This window comes from Cricetulus griseus, chromosome 3 (assembly GCF_003668045.3).
Source record: "Cricetulus griseus strain 17A/GY chromosome 3, alternate assembly CriGri-PICRH-1.0, whole genome shotgun sequence".
In the NCBI taxonomy this organism is placed as follows: domain Eukaryota; kingdom Metazoa; phylum Chordata; class Mammalia; order Rodentia; family Cricetidae; genus Cricetulus; species Cricetulus griseus.
Window position 1 is genome coordinate 237,290,174 of NC_048596.1, and position 24,297 is coordinate 237,314,470.

Sequence of the window (24,297 nt, forward strand, 5' to 3'; positions counted from 1 at the left end):
TTTAAAAGACCTTATTATCAGCAGCTACATTACTGCTTTTTTCAGAAGTCTCAGGGACTTTCTTGTATCTTTGTAATCGTAGCTGAAAACGTCAGCAAGTGTGCTAAGAGAGAGTGTACCTTCCCACTGCTCCTGAGTCCAGGCAACGAAAGACAACACAGGTCTGGATATAGGTTGTGCTCAGTGACTTGAGATTTTAACATGCATAATTTTGGGAAGTTTTTCTGAAGAGACTGTATTCCAGCTTTATCCAAAATTGAGAAGTCAGTTTTTTAGACAGACCACTTAGTTGTCTTTTAATAGTAACTTCATTAATTTTGTAATAATTATTGTTACATATGAAATTGTATGCATTAAGTCTAGCCTGTGATAGTTGGGACTTGAAAGAAAAATTAAGCTTAGTTGTTTCCACTGGTGGTTTTATGAGGGGAGTCCTTGTGTTTTCCAGGAACAATACAGTTGTCAGGCTTTCTAGTTAAAAGTTATTCTTGGGGAAGACATGTGGTTCATAGGTCGAGTACCTACTGAGCACTGTGAGTCCTTCAGTTTAGTCTCTACTATCACATGTATGAAACTGCAGTATTGAGAAAACATTTCAAATTTTCCATTTCTTAGTAGTGCATCTTTTTTTTTTCCTATTGTAATAGCACCAAGTTCTGGAAATGTCACCTAATGTGACACCTTCTAATTTGAGAGAAGTATAGTTTTGGTCTTTTCTATCTCTAGGAAGAAAATAGCAACTTAAGTCAGGAAGTTCAGAGACTCGTTAAATTTCTGGTCAGTAAGATTAGTAAAGATGTGGATTTTAAGAATGCCTTCTTGCCAGTGCTTTGAAGTGTAGTGTCCTGAAGCATAGACTTTGCAGATGGTATATGCACCCCTGGCTGTAGTCTGTCCTCACAGCTGTTGGCTCTTTTGTCTTTATTGCATGGCAGTTTTCTCATTGACAGGCTGGCTGATAGCTAGAAAGCTCAGATTCTTCAATGGGAATATTCTGTGCAGTGTTTTAGTCTTGGGCAGTTTTCATATTACCTGAATAAAGGTGTTAAGGTGGTTTTGCTCCTCCCTCAGGTGCCTGCAAACTAAATGTAGTCTATGGAGCCAGAAGGCTGAGCCAGCCCCGCTTCAGCAACACCACAGAGTAGAGAGCTGTCTTTCAGCTGCCTGTTCTTTTCTTCATTCTTAGTTACTTTGCTGATTTCCACACAGAAGCATTTTTCCCTCTTGCCATATATTGAATACAGTGATTGAAGTTTCATGACTGAAGAATAAAATTTAGGCATTGTCCAGATTTCACAGCATTTAAGGCTTGATTATCTTTACTAATTGGCTTCCTAAGCAAAAGCATAAGAAATAAGACATGAAGGAAATTATTTCACAATTTAAATGCAACTTTTTATAAAACCCGCAAAACCATCATGATTCTTTGTTTCTTAAGAAAAGATTGACTAAAGAAAAGCATAGTTATGTTAGTGTTTGGGTTTCAGAAGGTAGAAGGAATATTCAGTATCTCAGTTTTGAAATAGAAGGAAAGGAAGATTTTAAGATGAGGTATTCAGATTTGTAATGACACAGGAAGGAAAGTGATACCTGAACCAGCAAGTCATGCTTGTGTTGTTAAGACGGATGCCGTCTATTTTGACCTCAAACAGTCATTGTGCTAAGAACTTTGCAAAGAAGAACCTAACCATCTCGATGAAGACTTCGGGGGTGGATCTGCATACTTCTGCAGCATAGAGGACAGGATTGTACTTCAACACTTTAACAGTTAATCTTCTTTAAGTCTCCCTGTTGTTCTCTGCATTAGTTGCCAAAGAGAGTCTTATTGATAAACCAGCAAAAACTGCTACTTTTATTGCTGTATCTTCATGTCTGAAACTAATCCAAAGGACTTCGACAAACCGCCATCAGCTCTTCAGTTGTTTCCTATTACTTTAGGGTCTCCAGTATACTGTCTGCATCACCATTTAAAAGATGTTAGAAATGAAACATTACGCACGGAGGTTCATGAAAACAGCTTTGTTGGCAGTTACACTGGTTTGTGATTGAGGATGTTTTAGGACGTTTTGTGTGGAGCCGTTTTTGTGTACATTTTATCTGAAATTTTCTGTAAGGAGAATTTTTCTTAAAGGAAACTAAGAGTATCTTAGTTTTTATTGTTGATTCCTGTAGTTTTCCTTTGTTCATATCCTAATTTACAGTTATAAAATATTTTAAACAAATATTACATTTATACAAACATGAATACTGAGTCAGGTTTTTGCTACCACATGGAAAGAATAAAATGTGTTTTATTTAAATTTACTTCCAAGTAAATTTGGAGCTCTTGAGCACAAACCATAAATGACATAATAATGATAGTGAATTTTTCTGATACAGTGATTATGTATCAAGTTATTGCCTAATACTAAAGAATCATTAGGCATAGGATGTTTGGAGTGCTCTAAGTCATTGTATGAATAGTTTTTAACCCTCCTAAAAATATCATTCAATCTAGAAAAATACTTACAAATAAAATGAATGGATTAAAATTACAGTGTTTTTGAAAATGTATCTCCGTAATTTTTTGAAAATTATATTCCTATAGATGGGTTGTAGCAGATGTAGGGTACTTGTTAAGTAAGTGTGATGCCCTGCCTGGGTCCAACCCCTGGCAATACTGCCACAAGAAATTATAATACTTTAACTTTTTTTTTGTTTGTTTTTTTTTGTTGTTGTTGTTGTTGTTGTTTTTGTTTTTTGAGACAGGGTTTCTCTGTGTAGCTTTGGAGCCTATCCTGGCACTCGCTCTGGAGACCAGGCTGGCCTGGAACTCACAGAGATCCGCCTGCCTCTGCCTCCCGAGTGCTGGGATTAAAGGCATGCGCCACCAATGCCCTGCAACCTTTTTGTTTTTTAATTGGGAGGGAGAATCAGTTTTTTTTTAAATGTGTAAGAGTGTTTTGCCTGCATGTATATCTGTGTGGTGTCTTCTTCAGAAGCTGGAAATGCATATTGGATCCCCTGGAACTGGAGTTACAGATGCTTGTGAACCACCATGTGGTTTCAGGGAACTGAACCCGGGTCCTCTGGAAGAGCAGGCAGAGCTCTCAACCATTGAACCATCTCTCTAGTCAGTTTTAATAGTTGACACTCTTTTGTGTTTTTTAAAATATCTCCAAGTGGTATTAATATTGGTGTGTTTTGGTATCATGTCCTTATAATGTAATAAATATAGGAATGATTTTTAGAAAATAAGGTTATGCATTATGAAAATAACCCAATAGGAGCTACATGTGTAATTCTAGTAATTAGTGTCTGAGGCAGGAAAATTGTGAGCTTGGTACCAGCCTGGTGTGTATATAGTACAGCTTTTTTATTTCACCTCCCCACTAGAACATGCCATATATATCATTGAATGTGGTAGGTAGACCCTTCCTTGTTTCATAACTGAGTATATTAGAACCATCTAGGTTACTTGGTTTTTGTTTTTACTTGTTTTTTTTTTGTTTTAGATTTATTTTTATTATTTGTGTATCTGTGTGAATGCATGCTGCTTATGTACAGGTGTCCATGGAAGCCAGAAGAGGGTATTGGATTTCATAGAACTGGAGTTGCAGGGGTTGTGAGTTGCCTGACATGTATGCTGGGAACCTAGTTTGGGTCCTCTGGAGGAAGTAGTAAACACTCTTAACCACTGAGCCATCTCTGCAGCGGCACTGGCTTGTGATGTATAAAATGTGAATATTTTATTACAGTATACAGACACTGATTAATTAGAGGAACAGGAAAGGGATACTTAACTCTAAAACCTTAATTTATGTTTTTCTTTGTCTTTGGTTTCTGAGACAGGATCTGGCTATATAGCCCTGGAATATAGCTTCCATCCTCTTGCCTCTGCCTCCCTACTGTTGGGATTACTAGTGTAATCCCACCATGCCTTGCTACCTGTAAACTCTGACATACCTAACAATAGTTCTCTTCTATTTTAGCAATTAAAGAAAACTGAAAATATCATTATACCAGTAACATGGTATTTTAAATAAAAATGTGTTACATACTTTAAATATTGTGTATCTCCTTGTAGAGAGGGAAATGTAAAAAGAGAAACTTTGTGTAGAGGCAGGTTGTGGGCAGGCAGATGAAAAAGTGTCATAATATATATGAAGGGATTTCCTTTCATTACTTGTTCACTAACTTTAAAAACTTTTAAAAAGACTGTGACAAATTCACCCTTACTTTGTGATCACATTTAGTTGCTGTTTCTCAGGCTTTGTATTGGGCAAACAGAAATTGAGTGCCTGTTATGTGACAAACACGGGTCAGCATTGACATTAAGAAAATGGTTTCTGTGAAAACCTTTCTAGTCCAGTTGAGGACACTGTTGGGTTAGATTTATAATTTATAGACTCTTATCCCTTCTGCCCTCAGTTTCCTCTGAGTTTTGTGCTTTTCTTGGCCAGTTCTCATCACTTTATCTGAATTGTAGCTCTTCTTTCATTTGCCTGTCATAGCCGAGAGCAGAAGTCTGACAGACCACGGGTGCCCCTCCCCTCTTGCGAAGTCCCCTTACTTGAACAGCTGATCCTTCTGAAGTAAAACCAGTGCACCACTTTGCTAGGATTTGATTTATGCCTCCCCCTTTCACTCTCCTGTTTTCTTAGCAGACTATTTTACATTCTTCCTAATCCCCCCCAACTCTTCCGTCTTCACTTTCAGCTGATAACTTTGACTTTTAATCTTACTGAGAAATTGAAATGAGGAGACAATTTCTACTGACTTACACAATACCTACCTCCTGCATGCACCTGCAGTCACAGTCGTTTTGTGTGTTTGCCACCTCTAGTCACAAGTCAGTGCCATGCTACTGTCTAGAGGTTGTCCAGGAAAGGACATGGAGCCCATTTTCTTGATCTGTTCAAATTAACTCCACCACTAAAGACTTGTACTTCTCCTGCCTCCAAGAAAATCTTGTCTTAAGCCTGCTTGGTTCTGCTGTGCCATCTCTATGCATCATTCCACCAGCTGTTTGACAGTGTTGTCTTCATTTGCCCTCTGTTTTCCCATTTCTGGGTAAGCACACTCTGATCAGGCTCCACATCCCATGCTTCTAGAATAGTCCTTACCAGGACCATGAGCTCTGCCACCCCATCTTGCCTTCTCAGTGATGTCACATCCAGTTTATTATTCCTTCCATGATATTTTTTACCTGGCTTTGGGCTGCTGCAGCTGCACCTGTTTTTTGCTTTCTTTCCCTTAATTATCTTGTGTTTTATTTCCTATTTGTAAATGGAAGTTTTCTCTATTTTAATTTCTCATTTTTATTTTTTCTTCTGATAACTATTGCAGTTTGTTATCTTATGTTCCTGTTTTTCTAATCATAACATGATTCAGATAATGAATTTTTCTGAGCTCAGGAATATAATTTCTCTTCAGAACACTGAGCTTGTCTTCTGGTTAGCAAATGAGAGATGAATTAAATTTTATTGGGAATCCTCATTTCTTAGGACTTTTCTCTTTGTGTCCTTTCAAAATTACTGAACTGTTACTTTTCAACTGAATGTTTCTATTATTTTTCTTGACTAATCTATCCTTGTTTGTTGTATTTCTGTGGTATATTACATTCAGTGGAATTAGTGTTCTGATGAAACTGTGCAAAATCATTGTGTTCATGGTTTGAGATTATTATAGCAGTGATAAAAAGACAGCAAATATTCTGGAAAACCATCTGTTGTACTTCTGTAGTGTAAAAGTTAAAGGTCCATAAAATGAACCTCATTTGATAATGGTTTGTAAGCAGGTATCTGTAAACTTGTTTTTAGAAGAGATTGACTTTTTGAATTAACCACAGTTTAAGAGCACAAGTGAAAGTCAGCATCACCATCATGAAAAAAATTAACCTTTCTTTGTATTTTCATCTCAACAAATTGAGTATTTATAGATTGGCAGGTGTTTTAAAGACATCTACTTGGACATATTCCTTGTATTAATTTATAGATTAACATCTGTTTTTTTGTTTAAATGTACAATTTCTTAATCAGTTATTAGAAAACCCATTACTTTGGGGATGTTTATAAAACTTCGTATCTACATCACAATATGCAGTTAGTGCCACAGCTTTTAACATTTGCAGAGATCTAAGCTTGGTTCATATTGTGTGATGTTTTCTTGTCATTATGTGTTATCTCTGCCTGCAGACCTACACTACCATCACAAATCCTTACGAAATGCTCTTGCTAGGATGACTATACCGTTTTGTTGATCTGCTTATAACAAAACTTAAATGCAAGAATGCTGTAATATCTTTCTATCATTATGCTGTTATGTTCTCTTGGGAGGAGGTGGTAAAGATAAGGTCTTTAGCCCAGGCTGGCCTTGAACTTCCTGTGTAGTAGAGGATAACCTTTTGATGCTCCTGCTCCATCTGGTTTAGAGATGTGTTAACTATGCCTGGCTCACTATTTCATTTTTTATTGTGATGAATTCACAGGATTCTGGAATTAATAGTATTTCGGGGTATAAAATATGTTGTCAACAATTTTTAAATATTATCATTTTAGAATTTTGATACTTAATGGTTGGTCATTTGAGTTTTCTTTGTAATAACCTTTACATGTATTTGAGATAGTTTTTAAGATTATGTCAACTTGGTTGTGCTCTAAAAGTTTATTTTTTGCTTTGCTTCATTTTATTTTGTTTTGTTATCCCACTCTGTAGCCGTAGCTGGCCTGAAACTCATTGTGTATACTAGGCTGGCCTTGAAAACTTATCTTTGCCTCCTAACTGCTAGAATTAAAGGCGTGCACCACCATGTCTAGCTGCTCTGAAAATATTTTTAAAACATCTGTTTCTGCGTGTAATTTCTTTTTTAAAATAATGGTATGACTGAGTATATATTATGGTGTGCATACAATAATTCTTTGCAAGTTGTGTTTCAGAAGACCTGTGCTGGAGATGGGCATAGTCACCATTTTGGTTAGAATATTTAGTAGACTAGCATTTGTATGATTGCCAAATGATTGCTTATATGATTTGCCGATACAGCCAAACAAAGGTCCTAAGTTTTTTGGAACTTCTATTTTTCTCTGGTGAGAGCAAGTACGAAGTGGTCTCTGAATGGTTTCTTTTAGCTTTGTGTCAGTATTTTGAATACATAAAAAAGTCAAATCTGCTATGGCTGCTTCTTTCAGGTTTGTATTGTTACTTTTATTGCTCTACACTGTCTTCTAGATTAAATTGTGAGCTCCTTGAAGACAAGAGCTGTGTTGTGACTTCATGCTGAATATGCTGAGATGTGTTTTTATAAATAAGTTTATCTATATAAGTTTTGACCATTTTTATGTGGTCCATGAGATATCCGAGTCCTTTGTGTTAGGTGGTTCCAGTAGATGTCTTCTCAGATTTGGCACATGTACTTTGCTGAAAGTATAGATGTATAACAGTGCTTACCTGGGCTCTATGTGTACGATTAATTATTATATAATGTACTAATAATGGAATTCAAGAGCTGAGGCTAACCAGAACTTTTTTTCCTTGTTTTTTACAGTACTAAGGCTCAAGTCTAGAGCCTTGCTCCTGCCGAGCAAGTGCTTAGCCTCTGAAAACTACAGCCCTTAATTAAAATAATCCGACTTGATTTGTTTAATCCCCCCCCCCCCTTTGGATAGGGTTTCCCTGTGTAACTGCCCTGGCTGTCCTGGAATCACTCTGTAGACCAGGCTGGCCTCAAACTCACAGAGATCCACCAGTCTCTCTGCCTTCTGAGTGCTGGGTTTAAAGGCATGAGCCACCACTGCCCTGTTCAATATTTGTTTTTGAATGGGGGAAGAAACAGTAATAGTCCTTTTCCCTGATACCCTGCGAATCTCTTGTCATGAAGAGGCCAGTTACTATCCCTTGGTACTTTTGGTGAAAACCCTGGTAGAAGCAGAGGGTGTGTTAGCCATCCAGTCTCCCTGCTTTCTCTCGTAAGAGTCTAAAGACAGTGAGTCAGGTGGGGCTTCTCTCATAGTTCTCCCGCCTCTCTATGTTATGCTGACGGATAAAGAGAGGAGAGATGTAATTATTTAACTCTGAAGAGTTCACCTGAAGACCTGCTCCTCAGAGTTGCTGGCAAGTTGCTGGCACAACTCTAGTGTTCTATCTGGCCAGTGGACATCCACATTGGAATGCATACCCTCATGTCTTGATTTCCTGTGTTGTGATTCTCTTTTCTAAAGTCCTCTTCCATTCTCTCCCTCATCTCCTTTGCTCCTCCTGTAGGTTCCTTCCCTTCCTTACTCACATTGCTCCCCTTCTTTCATGTCACATATATTCTGTTACTCGCTTCTCCCCACTAAGATATCTGTGGGCTAGAGAGATAGGTTAAGAGCACTGGCTGCTCTTCCAGAGGACCTGAGTTCAATTCCCAGGAACCATATAGTATCTTACAGCCATGGTATCTATATAATGGGATCCAGTGTCCTCTTCTGGTCTATAGGCATATATGCAGACAGAGCACTCGTATAAAAATATACATAAATTAATTAATTAAAGAGATAAACCAATGGAAGCTATCTCTTCATGATTTTCATTTTAGTCCTATGATCCACATTTACACTTTTAATACATACATCTAAAATGTAAAGTCTAGAATGTGCATATTGAGAAACCATGAAATATTTTTCTGAGCCTGGCTTATTTTACCTAGTCTAATGATTTCTGGCTATCTGTTTTCCTGCATATGTATGATTTTATTTTTATTTATAGCTTGATAAAATTCTATTATGTATGCATATATGCCACATTTTCGTTATCCATTCATCTGTTAATGGATAATTACTTTGCTCCTGTTTCTTAAATATTGTGAATAGAGGATATCCTGTGTGATTCCTTTTTTCTTTTTTAACACTAACTTTTTTTTGTCTTTATTCTCTTCATGTGTCCGTGTGTGAATATATGTATGTGAGTGCAGACACCCTTAGACTCTGTCTGTGTACTCTTTTCTGCTGAGCTATCTCCCAGCTTCCTGCTGTTGACTCTTAAAGCAATAGTTAACTGGGGGGGGGGGCTCATGTACAGGGATGATCAGGATAGCCAAAAGGACAAGGCTGCTCATATTTGTAGGATATTCTTCTATTCTGGTTTGCTCATTAATGTTGGCTTGGCTTGGTGTTTTTTGAGATAGTTTCTCTCTGTATCTAGGTTAGCCTGGAACTTTCCATCTTCCTGCTTTGGCCTCCTGAGTGATAGATTATAGGTATGATTTAATGTCAGCTCCAACAATCCAGTATTTTTTGTTTTTGAGACAGGGTTCCACAATGTAGTTCCTAGCTGGCCAGAAACTCCCATTTGTAGACCAGAATGACCTCAAACTCACAGAGATTGTCTTACCTTTGCCTCCTCCCATATGTTGGGATTAAAAGTGTATAGCATAATACCTAGCAGTTCTAGTATTCTTTAAAGATGTATTTTGAGATAATCGATCTATAGACCAGGCTGAGGCTGGCCTTGAACTCAGAGATCTGCCTGTCTCTATCTCCCAAGTGACAGGACTAAATGCATGTCCCACTACCACCCAGCTGTTTTTCAGTTGAAAATTTTCTCATTTTTGCCACTTCCTTTAAAAACACGGAGCTCTAAATTTTTGCGGTGTTTTAAGATATTTGAATTTCTTATAATCCCTGAGTCAAAAGCAGGGTCATCAGGCATTCAAGGTCAGTCTCATCTGTGTAGAGAATTCTGACTAGCCCATACTACATGAAATCAAATCAAAACAAGAGGTTAGCCTGACCTACAGAGCAAGTTCCTGGACAGCCAGGGGTATATAGAGAAACCCTGTCTCAAAAAAACCAAAACAACAAAAAAGTAATACTTTAAGGTGGGTATGATGGCACAAGCCTTTAGTCCTAGCACTTGGAAGGCAGAAGCAGGCAGATCTACATGAGTTTGAGGCCAGCCTGGTCTACAGACAAGTTCTAGGAGAGCCAGAGAAACTTTGTCTTCAAAAGTAACTAAATAGGCTCTTATATTAAAATCATTCACAGTATGAAAGGAGTTTATGTGTTTTGTTTTCGAAGTACACACAGCATGTGTTGTTATTCCCATTTCACAAGTTACTTGAGATTTGTTCTGTTTTTCAACTTATAATGGGTATGTGTGTGTGTATTTGGGATGTGTATACTTAAGCATCCCACAGTATGCATGTAGAAGTTAGAGAACAACGTTTTGGAGTCAGTTCTCTCTTTCCATTTTTATATGGATTCTAGAGGTTGAACTCAGTCAGTGCTCTCAGGATTGGATGTCAAGTGTTTTTTACTTGCTGAGCCATCTTGCTAGTCACTGAGACAGATTTCCCAGGCTGGACTTGAACTCCTGGGTTCAAGTGTATTTGAAACTAGGTCCAACCAATGCCCTGTTCATTCCTACAAAATTTTATTATCTCTAAGATATGTTAGATTTGGGAAGCCAACATTCTACCATTCAGGTATCCTTTGTCCCTAAGTGGATTTCTTAAAGTATAATGCAGTTTTTGATACTGCCGTGACAGGCCAAATGTGCTGTAAAAGCTATTAAATACCAAAGGAAAAGTAATAGTTGATTTGCAGCTTTCCCAAGTATGTATTTGAGCCTCAAAACCATATATGGTATGTGACTAGTAAAAGACATTGAGATGTTCCCAGCATGCATCCTATAACTGTCCCCATTTTCTCTTCTTTTATGGCCACCATCAGGTGATCCTGTGTGGAGTTGAGCCAGTAGTTTTACTGTGACCCATATAACACTTGCCTAAGGGTTACTTTAGATACTTCCAGGCCTTCTATTTGTCATAACATGAAAACACATTTAATCAAATGATGACCTGTGTAATTTATCTTTTTTTTTTTTTCCTCTAGAGGAGTGGTCCATTTTAGAGATAACATGTCTCTTTGAAACCCAGAATGGCCTGGAGCTCCTCCCTTAGCCTCCTAAGGCCTGAATTACCATATCTTGCTAATTTAATTCTTGATTTGGGACCTTTGTTACTTCTCTATAAATGCTTGTAATAATGAATTGTATTTTAAACATTTTAAGCCTTATTTTCAGGTTCCATAGTTTTAAATGTTACTGAAGGCTGGAACCATAGCTCATTGATTGAGCATTTGCCTAGTATGTGCAAGGCTGTAATTTTTAATCTCCAATACTGCAGACAGATAAGCAAACAAGCAATAACAGATTGTTACTCTTTTTATGGATTTAATTTTAGAACACAGAAAGAGATGACTGAATTAATTTCTAATGTTACTTTTTTCTAGCTTATTATTTTTACAGAAGAAATTATTCTTTTTTGGTATAAATAGCTTAATGTAATCAACAGTATTTCGTACCTTGTAAAAGTCATCACAGCTCTATTGACCCTTTAATGTCTGTAAATGTATGAAAGAAGCTTTTTAGAACACAGAAAAGTTGGCAGGATGTTTTTTAGCATTTTATCAGCAGCACTCCCTACCCTGGGTTGTTTTGCATTCTCTAAATTGTAGTAGGATGCTTTCTATCAGTGTTGCTTAACTACAACATGCTTTCTTGGCAGGTCTAGAATGGAAACAAAACAAAACACCTACTTGCTGCTTAGGAGCAAAACAAAAGTGTAGAAAAGATTGTAATTTCCCATGTACGTGTTTGGTTTCAGTAGAGCAGAGGGTAAACCTGGAGGATTTATGAGGGTTTGGTTCTGTCAGTAGCTATATTGACCTTAGGACAGTCAATTTGACTCTCTTTGATGTCTTGATTGCATACTCCTATCAGGTTGATTTAAGAGATCTCCAAGAGCCTTTGAAATTGTAAGATGTTGGGACTCAATATTTGAGCTTTCTATTTGAATATAGCATAGTTCCTTCTGAGACATGTAGCTTACATATTTATGCTCATTTCTTTTCATTTTAGATATGATGAATGGATTAAAGCAGATAAAATAGTCAGACCTGCTGACAAAAATGTACCAAAGATAAAACATCGGAAGAAAATAAAGGTAAGCCTTGATTTTACCATGCACCATTAGCTGTTAAGTGCATTTTCCTTCAAAAAAAAAAAAAAAAAAAAAAAAAAAAAAAAAGGCCAATTAAATGCATGTGCTACTCCTGATGTTATCTTCTCTTGAAACGCACTTTTACCAGATGTTAGATTTTGCTCTAATTTTGTCACCTGGTGAAAAGGTTTTAGGAACAGTGCTAACTGATATTGGAGGCCTTTTCATTCTCAACATTGTATAAAACTGTATGACAAAATTTATCCATTTAAACCTTTCCTGTCTCTTGTAGTTCCCAACTAGGAGCCATCATGCATTGCAGGTAGGGGATGTGAGTTGTAAGTAGATGTAAGGTGAGGAGAGGAGATGTCTAAAGATAGAGGAGAGTATCTCTTCATCTATATCTGACTGGCTACTGGGTCAGAATGTTTTCAGCACCCTCTTCACCACACACTGCATAGCTACTATAGTATCTATGTTCTCATATGTGAAACTGTACTACTAACATGATAGGATTATTACTAATTATGAGATAAATATTTTAAATATTTTATTAAAAAACCCGGCCATTAACATCTTTTTCTTTTTGTTTTTTGGTTTTTCGAGACAGGGTTTCTCTGTATTGTTTTGGAGTCTGTCTTGGAACTTGCTCTGTAGACCAGGCTGGCCTTGAACTCACAGAGATCTGCCTGCCTCTGCCTCTGGAGTGCTGAGATTAAAGGCGTGCGCCACCAACGCCCCGCAAAATTTTAATCTTTTTAAGAAGGTTTTTTATACTTTGTGTGTAGTTCACATGCTTAGTAGTGGTTCTGAAGTCTTCTTAGTCCAATGAAACATTGTTATGTTCCTGTTTAGAGACCCCTTGTGGTCTCAGATGCTGAATTTATTTATCTTGTTGGCAATCCTTTTATCACTGTAAACTTGAGTCTAAGTTTCTAGTACAGTACTCCAGTACCTAAAGCTCAGGATTTCTTAAACCCTTTACATTTTTTGTTGGTCCTTATTGGAAAGTATGTAAATTATGCTATATTTAGCATTGTTTTTAGTAACTGGAAGAACATTTGCTAAATGTTTGTTAAAAATTCATGTCTTTGTACAAAGCAAGCTTTGGAATAGCATTGCTGAGTAGATGAGTCAGAGAAACAATGTTTGGGTCATGCACATGAAATGTTCTATGAATGTCTGTCTCTGTCCACTGCTTGGTACTAAACTAAACATGTTAAAATTCTTGGTCATAAGGAAAGAGGCTTGAGAACTATAAGTTTTTTAAAGTTTTATTATGCATTACTCTTTGGTATTGCCCCTCCCTCCCTCCCTCCTTCCCTCCTTCCCTCCTTCTCTCCTTCCCTCCTTCCCTCCTTCCTTCTCCCTCCCTCCCTTCCTCCCTCCCTCCCTCCTCCCTCCCTCCCAGTTTTCTTTAAGAGCCCTTGTTGGAGAAACTCATTTGACAGCCACTAAAAAATATATTTGAACTTAGACTGAAGTGAATTGTTTCAGCCTTTGGTGCACATGGTACATTGTGATTTCTGAGATCAAGTCATGAAATGCTGAAATGATGGGAGTAACAGTAGACATAGGCTGTGGTAGTCTACCTGCCCTTTTAAAGATGTTCTATAAGTTAGGCCCAGTCCCTTGATCCTTATTATTGAAACATGTACCAGATAACATGGAGAACACATTAAAACAGGCTGTCTGGTTCCATTGTCAGCATTTTGATTCATCTTGTTTTTAGGGGTCTGCTTTTCTAGCAAGTTCTCAGAAATTGCTGGCTAAGGACCCCACTTGGAGAACAGCCGCTACCCAAATTTTAACTGTTACATGTAAGGGAGTATTTTTCCCATGTACTATCTTTTAGAGACTTGTGAAAATAATCACTCATGTTTTCAGTCTGTCTATGTAATAGGACTTAAGAATTTTTGTTGCTAAGTCATACTGTGAAGAGCCTAAATTGCAAAACAACAAAAAACATTGCTTATAGGAATTACCTTAGCCTTGACTCATTTGTTTGTTAACTGAGCGTGAGAAAAGTATCAGCCTTTGAGTGAGGTAGGAAGGCTGCCTCTGAGCTCACTTCACAGCCTGTCAATGCATGTAATTTCTCCTGTAAATTTCAAAGTACAGAACTTGGCTATTGTACTTTACAGTGAGAATGTTCAATTTTAATATGAGTGTTGAAATTGAGTGTTTAATTTTATAAATATTAAATTTGGATCTATTATTTAATTTTCAAGAATTTGTAGCAGTTATTAGCAATACTCAGTTCCTACTCTTAGTCATCTTTTCTGTTTGATCCCTACTGCTAGACTGTAAATACAGAACAATTTTTTCATCTCAGTGTTTTCATGAATAACCTAAAATAAACCTGATTATTTTGAAGTTTTTCTTTTTGCATTTTCTGGTATTCTTTCTCAGTTAAACATTTAATAATATTAATAATAATAATAGGCATTTGATGTTTCTTTAAAATAGAATGAATATTGTTACTAATAAGTTGTTCATAATACATTATAGCTAATATCTAATGCTTTACTTACCTAGAATAAATTAGACAAAGAAAAAGACAAAGATGAAAAATACTCTCCAAAGAACTGTAAACTTCGACGTTTGTCAAAACCACCGTTTCAGTCAAATCCATCTCCTGAGATGGTTTCAAAACTAGACCTTGCTGATGCCAAAAACTCCGATACAGCTCATATTAAATCTATAGAAATTACTTCCATTCTTAATGGACTACAAGGTAAATATAACTGTTGCATGCAAGTATTTGATTTTAATTTCTATAAATATTTAAATGAATTTAAATGTGGTTGTGCATGACTGTAATTCCAGTACTCAGAGCTGAGGCAGGGGGATTGAGAGTTGAGGCTAACCTGAGTAATAAATCAAGAGAGTGTCTCAAAAAAATCCACGTATTCCTACCTCCTGCCACCCAGAAAAAATTCCAAAAGTTAAATTCTATAAAAGTAGTTCAGGTTGGTTTTTTGACCAGAATTTGCTGTGTGTGTTATTAGTTGGGCACCTCCAGTGTTGGGTTTCTCTACTTCTTGTCAAACACTGTCCTTTGTGATGCTGTCTAAAACATAGTTGTGCTGTGTATTAAGACTGTAAAGCAATTCTGAAAGTTATTTGTGAAGAACTCATCTGCTTGTTTGTTCTTTTTATGATGCTGTTATGGTAGCACACATGGTAATAGTGAAGCAAATAGTAACAGAGAACTGGGCTGGAGAGATGACTTTGTAGTTAAAAGCACTTGTTGCTCTGGCATAGTCCTGAGTTCAATCTCCAGCCCCCACATGACACCTCATTAACCATCTAGCTCCAGAGTGGAGGGGATCTGACACCCTCTTCTGAACTCCACGGGCATCAGGCAAACGTTTGGTGTGTGTACACACACATACATCCAGGCTAAACATTCATCCATATAAAATACTAAATAAACTATATCTAAAAAGCTTTGAGAATTGGAGATTATTAAATCTGGCATGAAAATGTATTGGAACAGGGATCTGATCTACAAAGTAAATTAATTCCTTTCCCTAAAAATATTTTAAACTGCTCATAACTTAAGTTTTGGTTTTTATTACTTTTGACTATAATAGAAATTAGATTTTCTCCTTTATTTCAGAAGACTGTATATGGATTCATTATATAAGCCTGCTACTATATACTATTCTAAAGTTTGCCTTAAAAGTTTTCTAATGTATCTGACATGTAGACTACTATATGAAAAAATATAGTTTAAAGAACAAGAATTAGACAACTTTAGTCACGAGCAGGTAGCAGTTAATTAGGTGTGCCTCCTCAGGAGTTATTACTACCTTAACTTTATGTAACATTTTTTTAAAAAGTAGGATTTAATTATTTATGAGTATACTCCTAAATAAGATATTGTTTATTTTAAAAACAATAGTGAACATTTAATGTAAGCCTCAATTTATGAGAAAGCTTAGGTTGAGGTTGCCTTTAATGCTGTTGGGGCCAAATGTAGTGCACACCTTTAATTCCAGTACTCAGGAGGCAGAGGCAGGCAGTCTCTTGAGAGTTTCTGGCCAGCCTGGTCTACAGAGTGAGTTCTTGGCCAGCTGAAGCTACACAGAGACTTGTCTGATCAGATTCTCTAGGTTATATTCTGATTTCAGAGTGTGCTTTATTAGAGAAAGATTTGTTGTAATACCTTCTTTGGAGAGGTAGGTGGTTCATTCTAGAATGATTAGCTGGCTAGAAGGCAGAGGAAGTGGGTCTTCACTGCACATAGTGAGTTCCAGGATAGCCAGGAGTACATAGAGAGACCCTATCTTGCCCCTACCTGCATTCCGTCCTCCTACCCCCACCCCAATATTGGGAATGGGAGGGCAATCTTGAGGAAGAATTATCTTGAGGAAAAATGTTGTTTTTGACTTGGCTGGATAGAAAGAATCAAGAGCTGTTCTCTAATATAGGTTTTGGATTTTTTGTTGTTGTTGTTGTTAAATTGAGGATTTCCTTGTCCTGAATACTCAGTAAAAATATTTTTTAAGGATTTATTTTATGTGTGTGTGTGTGTTTTGCCTGCATGTATGTATTTGTACCAAGTACCTGGTACTTACAGAGGTCAAAACATTGGTTGGACCCCTTGGAATCGATGTTAGAGATGGTTTTGAGCCACCGTGTGCATGCTGGGGGACTTAGGTCCTTTACAAAAGCAACAAATACTTTTAATTGCTGAACCATCTCTGCAGCCCTCCATAGTCTCATTTTGATGACAATGTTTTCTAGTACTTTAAGAGCAAGTACAAGAAAATGGCAAATTTCCTAGTTGTATTCACTTGAAAAAGTTTCTGTTCTAGTTACAGGTTTTTTGTTTTGTTTTTGTTTTGTTTTTTTTTTTTTTAAGTCTGTTTTTCACTAGTTTACCAAATGCTACAGCCTGGATAGAACACAAAAAGAAAAGGATTTTTATTTCTTGCATTGAGGGCATTGAGCAGCCCTCTGTGGTGAGAGCATCACAACAGTGGTAAGTCATGCAATAGCTAATCCACTACTGTGAAAAGGACATCAGTCTGTTCATGACATAGGCACTTCTTAAAGTTCCCACTTTGCCAGTATTGTCATAGTGTCAGTTAAGTTTCAGCTTCAGTTTTGAAGAAGACATTTAAATCCTAGCATCTAGGATAGAAGTTTTTCTTTCCATTTTTGTTTGTTTGAGGCAGACATAAACAATAGTCTTACTAGGCTTATTACTCCCCACCCTCTTATTTTTTAGCTTCTGAAAGTTCTGCTGAAGAAAGTGAGCAGGAAGACGAGAGGGGTGCTCAGGACGTAGACAACAGTGGCAGAGACGAATCAAAGGTAGACCATTTGACCCACACCAGAAACGAGCTTATTTCAAAAGAGGAACAGAGTAGTCCATCTTTGCTAGAAGAAAACAAAGTCCACACAGATTTGGTAATAGCTAAAACAAAATCTCCAGAACGATTAAGAAAAGATGTGGAAGGATTATCAGAAGATACTGATTTTGAAGAAGATGATGAAATCACAAAAAAGAGAAAGGATGTTAAGAAAGACACAACAGATAAATCTTTAAAGCCACAAACAAAACGAGGAAAAAGAAGATATTGTAATACAGAAGAATGCTTGCAGACTGGATCCCCTGGAAAGAAGGAAGACAGAACCAAGAGCAAAGAGCTGCTTTGCACAGAAAACAGTAGTAATAGCTCCTCAGATGAAGATGAAGAAGAAAAGTCCAAAGCAAAGATGACACCAACCAAGAAATATAATGGCTTGGAGGAAAAGAGAAAATCCCTACGGACAACTAGTTTCTATTCAGGATTTTCAGAAGTAGCAGAAAAAAGGATAAAACTTCTAAATAACTCTGATGAAAGACTTCAGAATAGCAGGGCTAAAGATAGAAAAGACGTCTGGTCAAGTATTCAGGGACAGTGGCCTAAGAAGACACTAAAAGAGCTTTTCTCTGACTCTGACACTGAGGCTGCAGCTTCTCCACCCCATCCTGCCCCAGATGAGGGGGCAGTAGAGGAGTCACTGCAGACTGTGACGGAAGAGGAGAGTTGTTCACCCATTGTAGAGCTAGAGAAGCCACTGCCAGCCAGTGTGGACAATAAATCAGTTGAAGAAAAACCTCTAGAGGTTAGTGACAGAAAAACAGAATTTCCGAGCAGTGGCAGTAATTCTGTACTTAATACCCCGCCTACTACACCGGAGTCGCCTTCATCAGTCACTGTGACAGAAGCTAGTCAGCAGCAGTCTTCTGTCACAGTGTCAGAGCCCCTGGCTCCAAACCAGGAGGAGGTTCGAAGTATCAAGAGTGAAACTGACAGCACAATTGAGGTGGACAGTGTTGTGGGGGAGCTCCAGGACCTCCAGTCAGAGGGAAATAGCTCACCAGCAGGCTTCGATGCAAGTGTGAGCTCCAGCAGTAGCAATCAACCAGAACCAGAACACCCAGAAAAAGGTGAGGTTGAAAAGTACATGCTGACCACTTGTAGGATGTCCCCCTAAATGCCTTGGTAGTTGCACTGTGTCTTTTAATGTGAGGCGGTTAAGTGATGTGCTTGTATGAACACAGTGAAAATGGACAGTAGGAAGGTAATTTAAATAATGATAATGGAATGCATTTGAGAGCCTTTAATGTCCTTTTCCTGAACCATCAATAACATTTCAAGTGGATTTGAGACCACATGCTACAACTTGCATGTAGGCCCAGAGCTAAAGATAATGAAATTCATTCTATATGTTGGTTGACTATATATATGAGCCACTTAACTGTATTTCTATAACACTGTGTTTACAGTTATAACGTGCAGTCTCTCACAAACATTTTGATTTGTTGACAGACCCCTCCACCCTTAACCAAATACTGTAAATAGGGGTTTGGAGCAACCAACTGTCCAGGCACTGCTTCCCTCAGACAACCGTGTCAAACTGATTTGCAAGCCTGACTTACTTGTGTGAGTTTGTAAAGGAATTTGATGCTTTATTAGATGTATAGCTTCCAAATTGAAGGACCAATGTGTATGTTAACAATACTCTACATTAATATTCTTGATTTTCCTAGAAGTTGTTCAGAGTGGAAAATCAAATCAGTGCTTTGTCAACGTATTAATGTCTCCTCATAGCACCATAGTTGTATTCTGCCGTTATTTTTTTTATAAACTGCTTTGATCAGGTGCCTTAAATCAGTTAAAGCCAGAACTTGGTTTTGTATGTACATACCTAGTGTAAAAATAGAGCACTGGAGGGCATGTGTTTTGAGTAGCAAGAGAGTAGTGAAGTAGTTAGAGGGTCTTAGTTGACCATAAAGAGATACGGTAACCTATCCATGTTGTAATCCCAGCACTTGGGAGTCTGAGGGATGAGGCTGTAGTATTCCAAGGTCAACCTGAGCTGCAGAGTGAGTTCCTGGCTAGGGGTGTTGCATAGGGATAGCCTTTCTCAAATAACTAAAAGATACCCAGTAAATCACTAATAGTAGTTATTGGGGATTTACAATTCTAGCTATACCGTGATACTGCTCCATGGAGTTATATTCATGAAGAAAGGGATCTTCAAAGGGAAAGAATGCCAGGCCTTCAACAGTGTTGTATTAGAATTTCAGCTCTTGAGAGATTATATCCTCTTCATGGTCTTCATCTCCTAAGAAAAATATAAAATCAACCAGAAAGAGTTTGATATATTCTCTAGATTCAGTCAGTGCTGCCCTTTTGAATATTAAACTTGATTAGATTAAAAGTATGGAGCCGGGTGGTGGTGCACACTTTTAATCCCAGCACTCAGGAGGGCAGAGGCAGGCAGATCTCAGTTTCGAGGCTAGGATGGTGCACAGAACAACTTCCAGGACAGCCTGTGCTACATAGAGAAACCCTGTCTTGTGGGGGGGGGGGTGGAAATATGGAAGGAACTTGGACTGGCAAGAAATTCTTTGGGTAAAGCCTGATGACTCAGATTTATCCCTAGAACCCACTTGGTTGAAAGAGTGAATCGACTGACAAAGTTGTCCTCTTACCTACACACATGCACATTTTTCTCCTTTTTTTTATATTTTTATTATTTATTTATATGTACTTGTATATGTGGGCATGTGACTGGAGAGGACAGAGGGATGTCAGATCCTCTGAAGCTGGAGTTAAAGGCAGTTGTGAGCAGCCAGATGTGGGTGCTGGTAATCAAATCAGGTCTTCTACAAGAATGGTATGTGGTCTTAACCACTGAGCCATCATTCTAACCCCCTCCCCACCTCTCCCCTTTTCGTAATAGCTTAGTGGTTAAGAGTGCATACCACTTTTGCAGAGGACCAGAATTCAGTTCCCAGCACCCACATCATATGGTTTACAACCTCCTGTATGTTACTCCAATTCCAGGGGATTTGACTCCCATCTTCTGGCCTCCATTCACACGCTCATACTCACACATATAACTGAAAATAAATTTTATTTATTTATTTTAGCTTACATGTTTTTTTAATTTAAATTTTATTTTTAAAAAAGTATGAAACTGGAGGCCATCTGCTTTACGAAATCAAAGCAGTATTTAGTTTTTTTGGGAATTCATATCTCAATAAACTCTTAGGCACCTATCATACAACTTCATTTTAATTAAAATATCCAGTAAAAATATGAAATTTCATACAATACATAGCCTGTTACAGTTTTCAACCAAGAAAATTGTGTTTTGTAAACTGTGGATTAATTTTACAGTTGATAACAAAGGTAGCAAGAAACACTTTTGACTGGCATAATTGTATTATAAGAATAATTTATATGATGTGTTATAGTCTTAGAAGCAAGTGTATATACCTCTTTAGTCTCTGGGCTTTAAAACAAAAGCTTATTTTAGGTAGTCTAAGAGATTGTGTATAATTCAAAAGACATAGAAGCATAACATGGGCTAAAGACCTCCCAAGTAGTGTACAGAAATGCTGCAGTTTGGAGTAGGTGAATCTGTGAACCTGAGCACCAGGGAAGTTCTTATTCAAGATAAACACTTGATCTAGTTCAAGAAAGGGGCCATTTCACCCAAAGAGATGAGTTTGTAAGTTGTTTGCATAATAGCTTGCCAATTCCCTAGAAGTAAATTGACATAAAACAAGCATGAATTACCGCCAAAATGTATCCAGTTTTAATATATTAAAAAGCACCATGTTTCAGGTCTGTAATTGCAGCACTGGAGAGGTGGTAGCAAAACCAGGAATTCAATGTAATCTTCAGCTTTATAGGAAGTTGGAGACCAGTCTAAGCCTACGTGACTTCTTTTCTTACTTTCTCTCCTATCACATCATTCGGAATTACATGACTTTGCTAACACTTTGTTTTGTAACAGAACCTTAACACTTTAGTTTTATTGAATCTTAACAAATTTCAGCATATTCTTAGGTTTAAGTTACTAGACCCAGAAACTGTGCTGACAACATTTTCAGTCTTGATTTTCTTAAGAAGAATGTGCCTTGACTTTCTGAAAGAAGCCCTTAATTTTAAGAGGTAGCTGAGCTTCATTAATGACAGTTAATTAAAATGTGGGAATATTTTCTGTGGTAATTTATATAAATCTTATAAAAATTTATAGTTTGGGGATTGCTTTCTAAAATATTTAAATAGTCAGCTAGGGAATGTCTGATTCTGTTTTGTGTTACTGGATTGGTTGGGCAGCTTAGTTGTAGAGCAGTGCCCTAGCATCTGTGAAGCTCTAGTTCAGTCCCCAGTCCTACCAGAATAAAAGTGAGATTCTATTCTGTATTACTTAATTTATTTCTCATCACAGCCTGTACAGGTCAGAAAAGAGTGAAAGATGCTCAGGGAGGAGGAAGTTCATCAAAAAAGCAGAAACGAAGCCATAAAGCCACCGTGGTGAACAACAAAAAGAAGGGAAAAGGAAGTAAGTGTGAAATTTGCTTCGAAGCTTCAAGATATAAAAATAATAGTTGACCCCCTCCATTAAAAGGTTATTTGGTTATGGGATAATTCTACATTTTGATTTTTTTTCCCTCATAACCTTAAAAATCATCACAGAGGCTGGACAGGTGGTACACGCCTATAATGCCAGTGTTTGGGAGGTAGAGGCAGAGGAATCAGGAGTTCAAGATCATTCTGTCCTGCATAGCCAATTCAGAGTCAGCATGGACTACATGTGACCCTGCCTCAAACAACTAAAAGTTACACAGAAGTTTTCTGATCGTGGGTAAAGTCTAGGAATCAACAAATTGCTCTTAATGGTATTGGTTGCTGGTGAGTGATCATGTAGACATCATGGCTCAATTACCTTCATGTTTAGTGTCTACATGTACTATGTGTACTTTTGTTACAAGGCAGTGGATTGTTTTGTAATTCTTCAGAACATCAGGCAAAGATAAGTGTCCTAGGTACAGTTCCAGTCTATGAAATTACTCTTTGGTCCCCAATCTATACTACTTGAAAGCAATTTCAAGCAATGATTTTGCTAAGAATGCTCTAAGGCTGGCAGGTACTGTTCATTGGCCTGAAGAGTATAATGCGTTGCTTCTTCTGAGGGCTGTGCGTTTGATCTTTATTTATTATTTTTGTAGACAAAATAAGAAGTGGAAAATATGTAAAGAATTTTTTTTCAGGTGCCCCACACTGACCCCTGCTGCTCCTCCGAGACTCCTGCCACCTCCACTGCCTGACCTTTGCTAGCAGCGGCCTTGGCTGCACTGCAGTGCAGAAAAGGGTTACGCGGTCAGCTCCCCGAGCTTCTGCTGAGCCCATATGACTTCCAGGCGGTGAATATGGCATCCTTCGGGGCCCCCGGGTGGCTGTGCTCAGCAAGGCCGTGTCAGGCAGGCTGAGGCAGGCCACAGCACACAAAGGGGCCAAGCCTTGGGTGGCTTAGCTTGGAGTTGCTATGGTTCCAGAGCGGCAATTGGGACTGGGAAAGACTCATTAAAATGTGTATAGGAGTGGCAGATATTGTTTACTTTCAGAGGAAGAGGTGTACCTTTACAGTTTGGAACACTTTTGACACCTTCAGAGCTCCCACTTGAGTGCTGTTAAAGAATAATCCATCAGTGTATGCCAACTTGCTTCTAGATTACTTGGTATAAATAATAGAATAGTTAAAATATGTTTTTCTTACACTGTAATGCTTTTGTCTTCAACATGTTACCATTTTAATGTCATTTCCACAAAGGCTCACCTTCAAAGAGTCAATGTATTAATCCATTTAGAGCAGTTGGTAGTAACTTTGATTATCTGGCTTCAGTCCTGGTAAATTTACCATTACCCTTTCTCTGCGCATGTCTTAGTGCAATCATTGTAATGAGATCTAACTTGGTACTTTGTATCCAGAAAGAGGACATGCCCAGCTAAACAAACTACTCCTGTCATGTGACAGGTGGTCAGGGATAAGTTCATCTGTTCTAGGACTGAAGCTTAAATAGCAAATTTTGATGAACTCTGGAATATGTTGACCACAGAGATCATGGCAATGAATTTTAGGAAACAAGCTATTGTGTGAGGAGATTAAAGAATGTCAATGTAGTTCCCCAAGGAATTCTTCAGTGATAATGGTGATCATGCACCACTGTGGCAGCAAAATTGGTACATTTTGCTGTGCACAAATAAAGTCCTAAAGCAAAGAAGTTCCTACAAGAAGTTCCTACAAGAAATGCCATATTCTAACAGTAAAAAGCTCTTTAGCTAGGGAAGACTATGACTGAGTAAAGCATCTGTATATGGATAATGTGGGAGCATCTAGATACTGGCTCACTGTATTTTATAGTGAAATTAGCAGAATGGAATGAGTTCATACCTATTGGCAATCTAGGTGGAAGACTTTGACTATTGTTTCCCTTGGCTGAGATATGTCTGCATTTGCATGTGATTTTTCTAGGTTTTATTTTTCCAGTGCTGGGGGCTGAACCTAGGGACTAATCTTCCACACTGATTTTCTAGGTTTTATAGGTAGATTGTTTACTGTAGTGGAAAATTCAAGTGGTGAATTTAGAGTTATCCTCTTAAGTTGATGATAGATTGACTAACTTTTGTTTACTGATGGTTTCTTTCTCTTTCAGCAAACAGTAGTGATAGTGAAGAACTTTCAGCTGGTGAAAGTGTGACTAAGACTCAGGCAGTCAAGTCAGTCCCCACTGGAATGAAGTCCCACAATAGCAAGTCTCCTGCAAGGATGCAGTCTCCAGGAAAGTGTGGCAAGAATGGGGATAAAGACCCTGATCTCAAGGAACCCAGTAACCGGCTTCCCAAGGTGTACAAGTGGAGTTTTCAGATGTGTAAGTGACTTACGTGGTCTAGGCTGTGGCATTTTCTTAGTTCCTCCTGATGCCAGAGCTGGAAAAAAGAATCTACTCTGAGCCTGAGACACCTGACAGT

General features: G+C 37.9%; 1 protein-coding gene across 4 annotated transcripts in view; it reads left to right on the top strand.

The window, feature by feature from the left end:
* The window catches only part of Arid4b (AT-rich interaction domain 4B), a 128,557-nt gene that overhangs the window by 96,039 nt on the left and 8,221 nt on the right, over nucleotides 1-24,297 (top strand). For 3 of the 4 annotated variants that reach the window (XM_027409410.2, XM_027409412.2, XM_027409413.2), the window contains 5 exons: nucleotides 11,881-11,965; nucleotides 14,501-14,699; nucleotides 17,205-18,413; nucleotides 21,716-21,829; nucleotides 23,982-24,197. In XM_027409410.2, the coding sequence (XP_027265211.1) occupies nucleotides 11,881-11,965; nucleotides 14,501-14,699; nucleotides 17,205-18,413; nucleotides 21,716-21,829; nucleotides 23,982-24,197 (1,823 nt within the window). Of the gene's footprint in view, nucleotides 1-11,880; nucleotides 11,966-14,500; nucleotides 14,700-17,204; nucleotides 18,414-21,715; nucleotides 21,830-22,538; nucleotides 22,692-23,981; nucleotides 24,198-24,297 lie in introns of those variants that run through there. The other variant, XR_003484125.2, reaches the window with a different exon arrangement.